This window comes from Strigops habroptila, chromosome 7, assembly GCF_004027225.2.
Source record: "Strigops habroptila isolate Jane chromosome 7, bStrHab1.2.pri, whole genome shotgun sequence".
Taxonomy (NCBI): Eukaryota; Metazoa; Chordata; class Aves; order Psittaciformes; family Psittacidae; genus Strigops; species Strigops habroptila.
The window spans coordinates 13,825,589-13,841,637 of NC_044283.2; the positions used below are offsets into that span (position 1 = coordinate 13,825,589).

Here is a 16,049-nt window from a genome sequence, read left to right on the forward strand (position 1 = left end):
CCTCTCTCCCCTAGCTCCTGGCTGAGCCTAAGCCAAGACCCTTGTTCCCCACAAAACCTCGGCAGGCTTCCCCCCCTCGGCAGCCTGCCTTCCCCTCGGGGAGCCCGGGCCCCGCAGCCGGGACCCCCGCAGTCCCCGCCCGGCGGTAGAGTGAAGGCCGGCGGCCCCGCTCCGCCCCCGCCGCCGGTGAGGGACGGGCCAGCCCCCAGCCTCGGAGCTCCCCGGGGGAAGCGGGGCCGCCTGCCCGCAGCACCTGGCCGGCGGCAGGGCGATGGAGAAAGCCGCCGGTTCCCCCTCCCTGGGAGGCAGCTACCCGCAGAAAAACGCCGAGATCCTCAGTAGCCAGTACGGCATCAATCTCTTCCTGGCCGGGCTGCTGCTCACCTTCGCCTGGGCTGTGCATGCTGTGGGCATCAGCAAGAGCCACCTGCTCTCCTACCTCATCACGCTGATGCTCATCCAGCTGCTGTGGATGCTGTGGTACCTCTGCAGGAGCTGCACGCAGAGGAGGCTGATCCGGGACAAGGACACACATGCCGGAGCCCGCTGGCTGAAGTGTGAGTACTGGACAGTGGCACAAAGGGTGGTATTGCACCAGGGACGTCCGTGCCATCACCCGTCTCTGCTACCACTTTGCTACCCTCTCCATCCCTACCAGCAGGCATCCTGGTATTCATGAACTTAACACGCATGCAGTGTGCTCTAAAGTAAATATATACATAAGCTGAACATACTAGGAAATTGTATGGGAAAGCTGTTTGCTAAACATCCTCGGTTTCCAACCTACCATTTACAGAGCTGAAAGCTCCAGTGCCTTTTTTTCCTTACCAGGCTGGTGTGGCAATACTTGAAAAATAAAATACGGCTAATGGAAGAGGTAATTTTATTGGTGTCATGCAACTCATTTGGAGGAATTATCACCTTTTCCAGACAATGTAACACAGCTTACTTTAGGCTAAACCCAGTCAGAAAAGGCCTCAAGTGCTCTCTATACTAATGTATATCAGAGATTCCCATTTATATGCGTACAATGATGCCTTAGAAACATCTGGAGTTAGAAGAGGACAAAATTCCCTGGCCAGATCAGTTTGCAGATTAGTATATAAAACATCCGAACAAGGAATCTAAAGCTAGCATTAGTTTGTAGGAAAAGTGTACAAGTTTGCAAGGGTGGTGGTGGGATGTGATGGCCTGTACCTGCAGAGTCTGGTGCTTACTGGGGTAAGGATACGAAGGTATATTGAGAGAAGGTAGATGGGGGAACCTCACAGGATAATAGAGCAATTATGCTTTTCTGGGTCCCAAGAAAAAGAAACAACCTACATCAGCACAATGTAGAGTAATAGGCAAGCCCCATTTTACCAACCTCTTTTCCAGTCTCAGCATTGTAAATGATAGGTTGGGAAGTAAGTATTTTAAGTGGAATGGTGTAAGACAGCTTTTCAATTAAATATTTCCAACCTACTAGCAATGAGACAGCAGTTAATTATCACAGCAGCTAATGAATTATCTAAATGAAAATCCCAGGATTGTCTAAAACCTGAATATTTTGAAAAGTAAGGTTGTGTTGTGGAAATTTCGTTTGTTCTCGGTCTCAGTGCTTGTGTGTCTTTCATTTCTTTGCAATTGTTAACAATTGTGCTGTATGAATTGCTCAGGGAAAATCTTATTTTGTTTTCATATCTAACATAGAGCCATGGTCTGTAGACTCTTTCCTGAGATGTATAGAGTTCATGTAACAACTGTTGAATTGATCTCCATGATTATTCACTGTTTTCCAAAACAATAATCACCTCTCAGTCATTTTTCGTTTATTAGCTCATGTGGCTTACAACCTCCTGAAATTCATTAATGCAAGGCTTAATTTGATCCTATTTTGGACCAAGCTATGCTTTTGTTATTTAGAGGGTACCTTTCCTCTCCTACAGCAGGACCCCTGCCCTTTTTCTTTTGGCACAGCGTTCACAGCATTTCATTTGTCCTACAGGATATAAGGAGTCACAGAAACTTAGAAATAAGATACTGGATTGAACTACTAGGTTACCTTATCCATTTTTTTTCCCAGCACAGGATTGCTCTTTGTACTAGCTTCTCAAGTGGTGCGGCTTCCATGGCTTCTCTTGGATGTCTAGGCTGCAATTCAACAAATTCGCCCTTAGGGAAAGACCTACACTTTCCTATTCTTAGGAGTTTCTTGTAGTTACAACAAGCCTGTACAGTTCCTTTATCCTCTGTTGGTAAAAGAAAACTTATTTGAGCTAAGGAAAAACTCAGGAGGCAATTCCTCTGCCAAGATCTCCCTTGCCCTCCTCTTTATCAATGGTTTTGTCATAGCGATCTTTTATCTGAAAGACTAAAAGTCTGAATTGGAGGAGGGGAGGGCAAATTTTCATCCTTTCCACGGAAAGCTTGCTGCATTTTTTCATTAGCTCTATCAGCTGCATTTGAAGCATATTTCCTTGCTCTCATTGTGAGAGATAAGGTATTAAGCAGAATAAAATGAATATATTTCCATGATTCCATTCAAACTGTGAATAGAACTTCAGTAAAAGCAGTAGTAGTTGGCTACTTAGAGCATTTTGCTATGACATATGTTGAAATAAGATGATTTAACAAAAAACTGAGGTAACAGCATGGTTAACAATGCTAGAAGGACAGATGGTCAATTTATAAGAATTGCCCGCAGAAAGATTTCCTCAAGCCTTTTGCACCAACACGTTAACTGTGTGAACCCTAGAGCACAGTCATCTTCCTGCTTGTGTGGTAGATCGGGAGCCACTCCTACAGTCTGAGTGTGGGATAAGTTTCAGGGAGGGCTTTGTCTTTAATAAGATAGTTATCCTGACCCATATAATCACAGGGAAGCTTAGGAAGTCCTTTCCTTGCCTTACTCCCCTGAGTTCATCTTCTGTTTGGAAAAGCTCTCTGACCATTATTTGGAAGTTCAGCCAAGTGAGCCAGAGAGGGCAAAATGAAAATCAATTGGCTTCACCAATGGCTTTATTTTATCACGTTCTCTAGCAGCACAGCATCTGTTTAACACATAAACAGTGAGTCAACAAAAAGTTACAAAGCTTTTGGCAGACTTCAACTTGTATCTATTTCCTTCTTGCATTGGATCATCCATTATTTGAACAATATTTCAAGTTTAGAACGGCATTTTTGCAACTGTATCATTATGGCTTTTTGTTGTCTTGATGGTTAATAGAATTAAGCCAGCACTTAGCAATATACAGGTTTCAATGAATATTTAAAAAAATACCTCTTTGTTTTAATAATACAGTGCTCAATAGCAATAATTTCATTTTTCTTTAAATTTCAAATAGAAATAGCAAAACAGTGGAATTAACTTTCTTATTTATAATTACTGATATATGTCTAGTCTTTGGTATTAGTACATAATCCTGAAGTTCCCATCAGGAAAAGTGAACATGGAAACCATTAGCATACCATATATATGGTCATTATATGTTATGTTTTGATTTTTGACTAAGTGAATAGTACAATCATTCTACTATGATCATTAGTATGATCATTCTCTTTTGAAGCTCCTTAAATATTGATGTCAGACACTTTGTATATGCTTACAGTGTGAGCACCTGAGTGATTGCCAGAAACATTGAGATATCATTTGAATAAATAAAATGATCAAATATTAAAAGAAATGAGTCATATAAAGTCTTCTAATCCTTAGAGGACAACAGCATAACTATAGATTTCAATGGGAACAGACTGAAGCCCACCAATCTCTGCTGGATATAAAGGAAACACGAAGGGAGATACTAAGGCATAAATCAAAGTACTCAATGTGAAAGAAAATTTATGAGATTGTTCTGTTGTTGGGTTTTTGTTATTGCTGTTCCCTTTCCTCCCCCCCCATCAGTGGACATGGGTGTAAAATTGTAAAACTATACAACTGGACCACTGATCTTGTGAAAAGGAAGCAAGACAGTGTGGAACTACAGTACAGGCCATCCTTGAAAGACAAGATGCATGTACAGTGCAGGAGACAGATCACTAATCTGTGTTTGCTCTTTATTTTCGTGAATTTAAACCGGAGCCCCTTGCCTTGCCTTGCCTTGCCTTCCCCCTTCCCTCTTCCCATTTCTTCTAGTTAACAAGTCCCTTGTGATCCTATTCTGCTGAGCCACTCTCATGCGTAATGGAAGTAAGGATGCAGAACTTTTACGTTATAAAACATGTTTTCCATCCATTTTGCTCTGACATTACTGCTTCACTACAGCAGTTCCTCAGGGCTTGATCCTACACCATGAATTCATTGGGAAATTAACTTACTAGTGTTGTGACTCTGGAATTAAATACCTTTTTAAAATACTCTGTAAAGGCAACATATGCACAATTACCTGTAGAGTAATTGTGGAAGATTTTTGTAACCTTTTTGCTTCAGAAGATAGCATTTACCTTGTTATGGAAACAATTATAATGCAGATTGAGTCCCTCTTATTGGCATCTTTCAGAGAAAAGTGAAACAGTCTATTTCCTGCATACTTTCTAAATAAACCATGACTTGCAGAACCAATCATAAAATGATTTAGGTAGGAAGGGACTTCTCAAGGTCATCTGGTTCAACACCTTGCCCAGAGCAAGTCCAACTACCTCAGGTAAAGCTATTTCAGAAGAATCAACAATTCTAATTTGTTTTAGAACAATTAAAATTCTTTAAATAAGGAAGAAAACGTATGATTTGATCATAGTAGCCTAGCATTTTTCATTTTGTGATGCCATTTACTTTATGCATAATGAAAATGGCACATCTATTTACATGTGGGCTCCAGTCCTGTTATGTGTCAGAAATAATACAAATTAGCTGACAAAATAAGCATATATAAACAATACGTATGGGCTTATGCACAATCATGAAGCACAGAGCCAAGGTTTTAGAGTTTGAAATATAAAAGCAAAGGTTTCTATCTCTTGCTAGAAAAAGCACTCCATCAGTAATTTGACATTCTTTTTGTTATAGAAAGATTGTAAAACAGAAACGTAAAATCCTGCTGAAATTCATACCCTTGTGGTTAAAAAAAATTTTGAAGTTTATTTTTATTTAATTTAAAGGATCAGTGAAATAATAAACAAAAACCCACTGTATATTTAACATTTATACTTAATTGTTATCAACACAACTTTAAAAATAAATGTATTATTAACTAAATAAATTATTATAGTAGTGTCATATTTTATTAACACAACTCAAGTGGAACATGTGGTGCTTATAAGGAAGGTAGGTTGTGGTCCCTTATAAATGATAAATATTCATCAAAGTCAACACAAGTAATGTTATTTGCTCTGTGGGACATTACAAAGAAATATAATCATGAGGTCTGTTGGTAGATTTTTATGCAGTCTTAATTCAAATAAGCCCAAGTTAAATCCAGTGAAAGCCTAAAGAGGGGAAAAAAACCCAAACAAATGAAGACTCCAGAGTTTGGTTCAGTAATTTTATTGCCAGTAGTGCTTGGCCATACAGATACAAACCCAGTAATTTAGTAATACATGTTGTGTTTTCATATAGCTTTCCAGAATAAGTTTGTCACAATTACATTCCTGAAAGAAAAAGAAAAAAAAAAACCAAGGGGGAACATGTGATTTGAAAGTTCTTAAGGATACAAAATACATAGAGAAATGTATTAGGGTTTCTTTTGTGTGTGTTTGGAAATAGTAGATACTGAAATTAAATCTTTGGTTCCTTGCTAGGAGAACAAACCCCACAGCTCATTGTAGTTCTGGTCTCTGAGTTAGAGCATAACCTCCGGAACCACAGGGAAAGCATACCAAGTGATTGTGTTACTTCTTACTGTCGAGCTCTTGGGCCAGGAGACTGTAACATGATTGTTCAGCTCCCTGGAACGGTCGAGTTTGCAGTGGGGCTGTATAGAGCATTAATTCATGTGCTGTATGGTTGTTCAGTGCTACCGTTACCTGAGAGGCTGACCTGAGAGGGAGCTGGGAGCCATCTGCAAGATGCTGAGTGTCTCCAGGTCCTGGCCGTTGCTGGGCTGGCCCCTCTAAACTGGCTGTGCAAAGTGTGTGCCATGATGTGCTTTCATAACATATTGGGCAGAGGCTTTCACAAATTAGACGGACTTACTACACTGAGTCAACTATCTTCATGAACATTGATCTACTTTTATTTCCCTAAGCAAGAACACTGATATTGATTGACTTTTATTTTCCTAAACAGATTTTAGTATATTGCACATGTTGTCTCTAGACACTATAACTGTATATTAATGTTTTCTAATATCTTTTTCATTTGTAGGTGGGATTACATTATTTGCAGTGATTACTTTAGTTCTGGACTCTTTTAAAATTGGATATTATATTGATTTTTCAAACTGTTTATCACCAACTGAAGGCATTTTTCCTGTTACACATGCTGTGCACACCATCTTACAGGTAAAAGTTACTGGTCGCAGTTTTATATTGTATCTGTATTTCTTACCAAAAATATATTTTATCTTCTTGTCATCAGTGGATTTTACACTAATTTAATTTCTAAGCATATCACAGGATACTTTTGAGGGCTAAATTCTTGTGCACGTATATCCTTTCTATGTGTAAATTCAGGCTTTACAACCTGAAATTTCTCGGCTGTAAAATTCACATGGGTTCAAAAAAAAAAAAAAGAAATAATCAAAAAATGCTCTTCTGGAGTTGAAGTTACATGGTTTTAATTTTAGTTCAAGTTACATATTTAACTCAGAAATTTCAGACTGAAATGAGCAGCTTGGCTAAAGACAATTCACTTGTTTCTGTAGTTAGGACTTGGTAGACAAGTTCAATTCAATCTGTCTATCCTGATGCTCTGTTGTGGTTAGGGGTGGAGGCCTGATAGTTCAAAAGGGAAAAAACCTTATAACCTGGTTATAAAATACTTGCACACCTTTCTTATAACAAACAAATGTGAATTTTCCTTCTAGAAGCATTTGGGTATGCTTATCAGTGGCTGCACAGTAGCAAACACAGCCAGTGACTCCTGTAAAATATTCTAGCTGCTTGTTTGTCATGAGGCTTTAGGTCTATATTGTATGGTGATACTCCATAGCTGATTGTTTACCACATGAATTCCTCCGAGTCCCTGTCAACAGATTTGTAGGAAAGAAGGAAAGAAAAAGCCACTCAACTAAGATGCCTAGTTATAGCTAGGTCATTTAATGTACTTTCTGCTATCATTAAGTCATTCAAAAAGAACAGAAAGTTTTTCCTAGCAGTTGTAGTTACATGGAAATGAGCATTTGATCAACCTTCATTTTTTTGCTTTCTGTAGAGAAAAGCATTGAAATTTAAGCAGTAACTGATCTCTTCTATCTTTTTCTCTGGGGGGTGAAATTCTGTTTTGATTGAAACAATCTTAATTTCACATTCTTGTAATATCTACTCTCCATGTTTTGCACCTTCTTCGCTTTAGCTCTGAAAACAAACCAAAGAAATTAATCCTTTTTTCCCTGCTGATCTGCATGCGGTATTCTTCATTGCATTCAGTGACCCTGAGCTGACAAGGTTTCCAGCTACTGTGAACTCAAGTGTGGAAGAAACAGTGTATTAACAATGCTGAACAAAGCAAACAAGAGTTCTAATTTAAATTTTACATCACCCAATGTTGCTGAATTTATCATCTACTTGGCTTAAAACAATGAAAACTTGAATGTTAGCCTGAGCAATCAAAGAAAAAATTAAAAAGTGATTTAATAGATGCCTCTTACCTCAGACAAATCTCATGTCTTTGAAACGCAGGATGAAATTATAGCAGAGAACATTCCTAATTATTTGTCATCTGAACACTGCAAGATTTGTTTTCTACAGAATATATGTCAGATTCTCTTATGTTTTACACTAAATGAGGCCTCTTGATATGTGCCATTAAATTAATAAATATATACATACTGCACCTATGCAAGCAATGAACTAACACATACCTGCCTTTCCAAGGCAGGCTGTGCATAATGCTCTTTCACATAATGCACAGCCTGTGCTCCTTTGGGCAGAAGTCCCTTTGGGGCAACAACTACTCTATGAGCAAATGTTGTATTTTATGCTATCTCTTTACTGACTTTTGTTTTCTTATTTCCTCCCACTTTCTTAATTCTAATGTCTGAACAGGTCTTCAAAACTTATGTTTTTTTAAGTTTTGAAGAATACTTTCACCTCTGCTGTTAGATTTTACTGCATTTATCCCAGAATGGGAAATTGAACATGACATTAGATGAGAGTAAGGTGCTAATTTCAATTTGTTTGATTTAAGTTGAATCCTCCATGATATCTTCTAGTCTTTACATCTGGGGTTTTCCAGTCATCACACCTCCTTTTGATAAACACATCACTAGGGGGGTGAATGAACATTTGAGTGCTGGGTGACATACACACCCTACATTAATAGTCACATTTGGTGGTAAAATGGACTTACAGTTACTCTAATTACTGAAAAAGAACCCAAAGTTCTTCACACTTTCCAGCCATTTCTGAAACACCAAACACCAGGCGGGTTTCTCAGAGAAACCTTTTGGACCATTTCTCTCCTAATAGTTCACCTATTGTCAAGCTCAGTATCCTAGGAGCTATTCTGAGTAAATAGGACTTCCAATTGCACCCTAACATCCCTGAATAATGTTGGTGGTGTTCTCCTTGCATTTATCAGCACTTGAAACTGGTTTTGTGTCAGCAACAATCTCTATCCTGAGGTCTCCATTATGTTCCCACAAACAGACATTCCCAGTTTATGCTTCTTTCTCCTTTACTTGCTAACTCAGTACTGTTATTTCTCTCTTTTATTGTCCACATGAGCTTTCTGCACTATCTTTGAGTGCAACTGCTGTGTTCTTAATGTGTTTGTCTCAGACTGATAGTACAAACTTTCCTCTTGCTTCTTGGGTATCCATTTTTTGTTTTATTCATCAAGTCTGGCATCCTTTCACTTATCTCTCTCCCTCAATAAAATTTCATATATTCAATAAATTATTTAAGCTGTGCCCTGCAGTAATCATACTGCTGTCCACCTCTGGTAGCTTTATTTCCTTTGTCATTGAAATAAAAGCCTCTCTAGATACAGAAGCAAAATCTGTTTTGGTGAGTCGTACTGAACCACTGACTTTGCATACAAGAAATCTCGGGTTCTTCATGCCAGAGAGGTTCTAAGTGAATGTCACAGGAAAACATGAGTTATTTCATATGCCTGGAGATGGAGCTACCTTGGTTAAATCATCAGAGGATTTAAACATTAGTGTTTCTGTCTACAGTGCACTTTCCTTTTTGAGTTTCACACATGCTCATAGGTGTAATGACATTTCTCTGTATTCATTTCATTTAGGTCTACTTTCTGTGGTGTCATGCAAAGGATATTATCCAGTCTTTCAAAACACTTGAAAGGTAAAGTGAACCTGATCCTTACATGGAATGCTAATAGTTGTAGGTCTGCTTCAACACCTACAGTTTTACTGTATGAGGGACAGTGAAAGTTTACAGAGATTAATTCTCCTCTTGACTATGTTAACCAGAAAGAAATAGAACACTTAAATAGAAAGTAACTCCATTTACCCTTATAATCTGTGCTTATATTTTATAGCATACAATAGTCACAGAATACATACGTTTTTCTCATACGAGAGGGAAATGGGCAATGTATGATACCACAGTGTCATTTGGATTTTTTTGAAGGAAGGAAGCATCATGTATGTGTCTTGGGACTATGCACTATACTATGTTTTCTTTATTTAGCTACTGAAAGGGAATCTGCAACAGCAATCTGCAGTCAGTGCAATATATCTGAGGTATTTTTTATTGATTTTTGTGGATATCACCTTTTGGAACTAGAACATAGAATCATAGAAAAGTTTGGGTTTGAAGTGACCTTCAAAAGTCATCTAGAGCAACCCCCCCTGCAATGAGCAGGAGAATTTTCAACTAGATCAGGTTGCTCAGAGTCCTGTCCAATCTGATGTTGAATGTTTCCAGGGATGGGCCATCTACCACCTCGCTGAGCAACATGTTCCAGTGTTACATTACCCTCATTGTAAAAAAATTATTCCTTATATCTAGTCTAAATCTCCCCTCTTTTAGTTTAAAACCATTACCCCTTGGCCTATTGCAACGGGCCCTGCTAAAAACTGTCCCCATCTTTCGTCTAAGCCCACTTTAGGTACTGGAAGACTGCTCTAAGATCTTCCTGGAGCCTTCTCTTCTCCATGCCAAACACGCCCAACTCTCTCAGCCTTTCCTCCTAGCAGAGGTGTTCCATTGCTCTGGTTATTTCTGTGACCCTCCTGTGGACCCACTCATGTCTTTCCTATACTGAAAACCCCAGAGCTGTACATGATGCTTCAGGTGGGGTTTCACCAGAAGAGAACAGAGGGTCAGAATCACCTCCCTTCACCCGCTGGTCATGCTTTTGATGCAGCTCAGGATATGGTTGGCTTTCTGGGCTGTGAGCGCACACTGCCCGCTAATGTCCAGCTTTTCATCCACCAGTACCCCCACGTCCTTCTCCACAGGACTGCTCTCAATCCCTTCATCCCCCACCCTTTATTGATACTCAGGGTTGCCCTGACCCAGGGGCAGGACCTTGCACTTGGCCTCGTTGGACCTCATGAAGTTCACATGGGCCCACTTCTCAAGCTTGTTCAGGTCCCTCTGTATGGCATCCCATCCCCCAGGCATGTCAAGCATAACACTTGTGGTAGATGCAACTGTGCAAATGCACTGGGAAACACAACCTCCCTGCTGGTATCCTATGTACTCAAATCAGTAAGGGCTGTGCATGTTTCTGACACCTGAACTTGGTTCTTGCAGGGTGACTGATGTGTCCCCTGAAAGAGCTGAATACATAAATTTCTTATAGAACTGAAGACTAGTCCTTGAGGCAGCAGAGCCAGCTCTGATGTATTTTTTGGTTTTGTGAGAAGGTGGATTAATGTAGATTAATAAGCAAACAGCAATTTTAAAAATACTTACCTCAAATTGTCAATGGGCTACCAGGTTCTATAGGAAGTAAAATAAATTTACTTAGAAAAGTCATCTGTGGGGAAGGTTCTCCATTGCTCTTTTAGGCAAGTGTTCAAGCCCCATTCCAACGAGGAGAGTGATTGCAGAAGGCTTTGCAATGTAAGCTGGTGAAATCAGCTTGGTTGATAAGTAGATTTTAAAAATCTCTAACTGCAAGTTTATCGCTGAGAACAGTGCAGTGATAAAGAATTGTTCTTGGTGAAGAAACATTATCAGCCTCCGGTGCAGGAGAACAATGCCTGGCAGAATGGTAGGTGATAGAATTGTGCCTAGGAAAGAGGTACGATGGCCTTGTACAAAAGGGGAGTGATGAGTGCTGGGCAACAGAGAACTATTGTGTGGATTTTGTTAGGAAGTTCAGAATCATTAACCCACTTCTTTCTCCAATGCTATTCTGTTTCACAAAGCCTGAATGGGCTTGTCAGAGACCAGGAGTCTCAAAAATGCATGGAGACCTACCTCACTGTACCAGTCCTTTGAATGGAATAAAGCCCTCTGTTAGCTTCTGCTCTCTCCAGGAGGCAAAAATGCATGGACCAGAAGTTAGAGAAGGAGGTATCTGTGAAGAAAGACCAGCCACAGTGAGTATGAAGAAGCACCGCAGAAGGCTGTGAGATATGGCTTGCAAAACATTAACCCTGCTCAGACTGTTCAATCCCTGTCATTAACATGAAGCTTGTCCAGCCCAAAGAACAAAACCCATAACATAAGAAAGCATAGCAATTAGTAACAGCATCCTATTAATGTTTTAATATGTTAGGCCATTATATTTCTGTAAATTTTGGAATTCTAACATTCGTTGTGCTCCGTTACAGAACATCTTTAGAGATCGGTTATGATTTCTTTTTCTACTGACCTGACAAATAAATAGTGCCATGTAGCCTGTCTACAGAAAGTTAATCCATTTAATTTAACCTATATGAAGGTACGCTCTGTGTAGATTCCTTCAATAATTACCTTATTTTGTAGGTTTGGAGTTATCCATTCTGTGTTCACAAATTTACTCCTGTGGACAAATGGAGTGTTAACAGAGTCAAAACATCAACTGAATGAACATAAGGAAAGGCTAATCACTCTTGGTTTTGGGAACATAACAATAAGTAAGTGAAATGGTTGGTACATTTTGGAATTCCTGCTCTAACACACTCTTGTACAAAATACTGTGTCACTGTAGGATGGAGCTGGGTCATTCATGACTGTGTCAGCATAGTCATTCCTGGACAAATGGTAGTGAGCTGATAGTCAGTTCAGATCATAACTAAAATGTTATATGATCATTATCGTTATCACGTATGTGATCCAGGTTGGAAGGGACCTCTGAAGGTGATCTAGTCCAACCCCTTGCCAGGGCAGGGTCATCTAGAGCAGGTACACAGGCACGTGTCTAGGTGGGCTTCGAATATCTCCACAGAGGGAGACTCCACAACCTCCCTGGGCAGCCTGTTCCAGTGCTCTGCCACCCTCATCGTAAAGTTCTTCCTCATGTTGAGGTGAAACTTCTTGTGTTTAAGTCTATGGCCATAATCTTGGTGCATTACTAGAGAGCAGGTAAATCAGAAGTTAGTGGCTCTTCTTGATATTTTTACTTGTTAAATAGAAGCAGTTGCCTTATATTACATCCTATTATTCTGCTACCAGAATCATTACGCAATTATGAACAGTCAGAAATAGCATCTGAAAGAAGGGGGAATGAAGCAGCAATCTGCAAGACAAGTCTGGCATTAACATACCAGGCACTGCAAAAGCAGTTTTTTGTCATGTCTTAACACTGTGTTTGGGACAAAACAATGCCAACTTTCTCATTTCCTCTTCTCTTCTAAAATTATAGAAAACAAATAAAAAACTTCCAGGCACAAATCTAAGATCAGTGCCTATAAGTGTGTTCTTCAGCATATATATTTACACATTTATAAATAAATACATTGTGAAAATAAGTTGGGGTTTTTTGGTTGGTTTTTTTTTGCACCACTGTGGAATTTTCTGACCTTATTTGCTTAGTTTATAAATGCACATTAAATGTATGTATTTTGCAAATATGAGCAATTGTTCATTGAGATGCCTTAGGGGTTTACAATGCAAATGACTGCACAGCAGAGAGAACATGATGTCGTAATTCCTCTAGTTCTTCTCAAAAGGAGAAGGCTGATTTTTAATATATCTTTTTTAACCTTAAAACTGTACTGGGACATTAAGTAAAAGTATCTGTGGTTACTTCACCTCTTTCCTGCACATATACAACATTTTAATAAAGTGCTTTTGGCATTAGAAACCACACTATGTAAATAACTGATAAAAATGAGAGTAGAATTGAGCCCTTTCCGTGTTAAGTTTGTCCTTGATCTGATCCATGGATCTCTGGGCTTCTATAAAAGCCTTCTAAGCTGAAGGGCTGAGAACTCAAAGCCTTTGGGATCTGGTTTTTAGTGTCATAAAAAAGCATTTTTACAAAGACCCTGCTGAAGTTTGGTGCACTTTGGTGCAGCATTTGTTCAAGATATGATTATTGCTCAAGGCCTGAGCAGTGAAGTCAGAATTATACTTCAGTGAACCTGTAAAGGTTTTGTTAGATTAATGAATTTAATGGCAAGACCTTTTCTTAGGTGGTTAACTATGTCACGTAATGTGTTGTTTGACTGAAATATTACCTTTTATGTTTTGTTATTTTATTTATATTTTATCTATTTGCTTTAAACGATAAATCTTTATAATGCACGTAACTAATCTCTTCATCTCCTTTAGTTTTAGATGATCATGCACCTCAATGCAATTGCACAACAACAACTCTCTGCTCTATATTTTCTCAAGGAATATATTACCTATATCCCTTTAATATAGAGTACCACATCCTAGCATCCACAATGCTCTATGTCCTGTGGAAGAACATTGGCCGCAAAGTCGAGCACCACCAGCAACACAAAACTCTATTCAAATTCCATGGCATAACTGTTGGAATGATTTTTGGACTAATTGTCTTAACTAGCACTATAGCCATAGTTGTTGTGTACTTAATCCAGATTGGACGTTCGAAAATCAAAAGCGAGTTAGCACTGACTATGTTTTATTTGCATGCAATCTTTGTGCTGGCTCTCATGTGTACAGCTGGAATTGTCGCCCTTCTCATCTACAGACTGGAAGACAGATCATTGGATAATTCAAAAAATCCTGCTCGAAAACTTGATGCAGAGCTGCTGGTGGGCACAGCTGCAGGGTCCTGGCTCCTCTCCTGGGGCTCGATCCTCGCCATTATCTGTGCCCAAGCGCACCCAAAATACACGTGGTATAACCTGCCCTACTCCATCCTGGTTATTATTGAGAAATATATTCAGAACCTCTTTATCATTGAATCCATACATCGTGAACAGGAAAAGGTGAATGATGATATTAAAACTCTTCGAATAGTGACTATATCTCGGGGGAACACTTTATCACTTACCCCCTCGTACAAAGAGATTTACAGTGACAGAGCTGCTCATGACGATGGAGAGGTACCCTGCTTGTTTAAAGGCAGTATCTGTGGGAGAGAAAATGGTAGTGGTGGAGCCAAGGAAGAAACAAGTCAGGAAAATAGTTCGGTCATGCATTCAGCTTCAGATTTCTCCTTTTGCAGTAGAAACTCAGTTACTAACCACAAGAGGAGAATTCTGAAGAACATCGCTGCATTTTTATTCCTCTGCAACCTTTCGGTAAGACATTTTGAACATAATTCACAAGTTAATAGCCAAGAGCTTCCCAACCTTTCAAGTCTGATAAGTATATTAAAATTACAGGGCTCTATAGTTTGCAGCAAGTAAATTTTACTACTTCTTCTGGAAGAATAAGTGAATATGCCTTTGGGGAACAGTTTATTTAAATATGGAATCTGGGAGCCTAGGCTTGCTTTAGTTGTAGTTCAAAAAGTATAGCAGCATTTTAAGCTGAAACCTCTTCAGTGTGCCCCAGTATCAACAGGGAGGATTTTCTTAGGGATTTCTGAAATCAATTTGCAGTTCGATGGGGTCACAGTCATTATGGGCTATTGACTTGTATTGCTGGTGATTAATATTGGCCTTGCGTTCTTTCCCTGCAGCTGTGGATACCACCGGCATTTGGGTGCCGACCGGAATATGACAATGGACTAGAAGAAATAGTTTTTGGCTTTGAACCCTGGATAATTGTTGTGAACCTTGCAATGCCTTTCTCTATTTTCTATCGGATGCATTCAGCTGCCTCACTCTTTGAGGTCAATTGTAAGACATAGATCATATATGGTCCCTCAGTGAACAATTGATTGAATAATTAATTAAAGAAGTAACAGCTGAATGGGTGGATGAATGAATGAGTGAACATAGCAACAGCTGCTCAATACATGGAAGATTCAATAATTGTTTTAAAAAGAAGGGACCGTAGCTAATAGCATGTAATTATTTTTTCCTTCCACGTATTTTGTTATATATGTGGTGTTATTGTATAGGTAAACTTTTCAGAATCATATTAGTGTTAATATCGTTGACTCTATGTAGTAAAGTTAATTCAATCTCATTAATCTTTGTTTTAGTCATCTGGGATTTCTCCTCTATATAATTTGTATTGCTTTGTTTTCATTCATTGTGGCTTGGGGTTTAAAAAAACCCATCTGTATTATTTAGGAGGCAAAATCCTAGGAACAGCTAAACCGAGTGATGTTCCTGGATCACAGAGATATTATGGAGACTGCAACTCTTAATTCCTAGCTATGCTTTTATAGTAAAACCTGAAAATATTTGTTATTTAGTTGGGATGTGGAAATTCATTTAAACTTCCTGAATACTGATTTAAAAAAAAATAAAAATGAATATATAGTTACTATTCTCTTAACTGTATAGCAAGAAACCCAGATGAAGTAACATGTATGGTTAGGTATCATGCTGTATATAATTTCTTCTGATAAAATATATTTCTATTAATGCATCCCCCTTGTCTTGTATTTACTATACAACATAACTGAGAAATAAAGTTAATTCTTTTATGTAATTCTTTATTCACACATTCTTGAAATGCTTTAAGAGAGAACACTT

At 38.9% G+C, this 16,049-nt stretch overlaps 1 protein-coding gene across 1 annotated transcript; it reads left to right on the forward strand.

The window, feature by feature from the left end:
• Window positions 1-271: 271 nt before the first annotated feature.
• Window positions 272-15,253, forward strand: OTOP1 (otopetrin 1). Its single transcript, XM_030492556.1, has 6 exons — window positions 272-557; window positions 6,281-6,417; window positions 9,326-9,384; window positions 11,986-12,116; window positions 13,756-14,699; window positions 15,083-15,253. The coding sequence occupies exons 1-6, from the start codon at window positions 272-274 to the stop codon at window positions 15,251-15,253; spliced, it is 1,728 nt and encodes a 575-aa protein (XP_030348416.1).
• The last annotated feature ends 796 nt before the right edge of the window (window positions 15,254-16,049 follow it).

Excerpts from the sequence above, each read along its gene's own strand:
- OTOP1 (XM_030492556.1), top strand. The coding sequence starts at position 272 with ATGGAGAAAGCCGCCGGTTCCCCCTCCCTGGGAGGCAGCTACCCGCAG. Across the intron at positions 558-6,280 it reads CGGAGCCCGCTGGCTGAAGT|GTGGGATTACATTATTTGCA; the intron begins GTGAGTACTGGA and ends TTTCATTTGTAG. Across the intron at positions 12,117-13,755 it reads TTTTGGGAACATAACAATAA|TTTTAGATGATCATGCACCT; the intron begins GTAAGTGAAATG and ends CATCTCCTTTAG.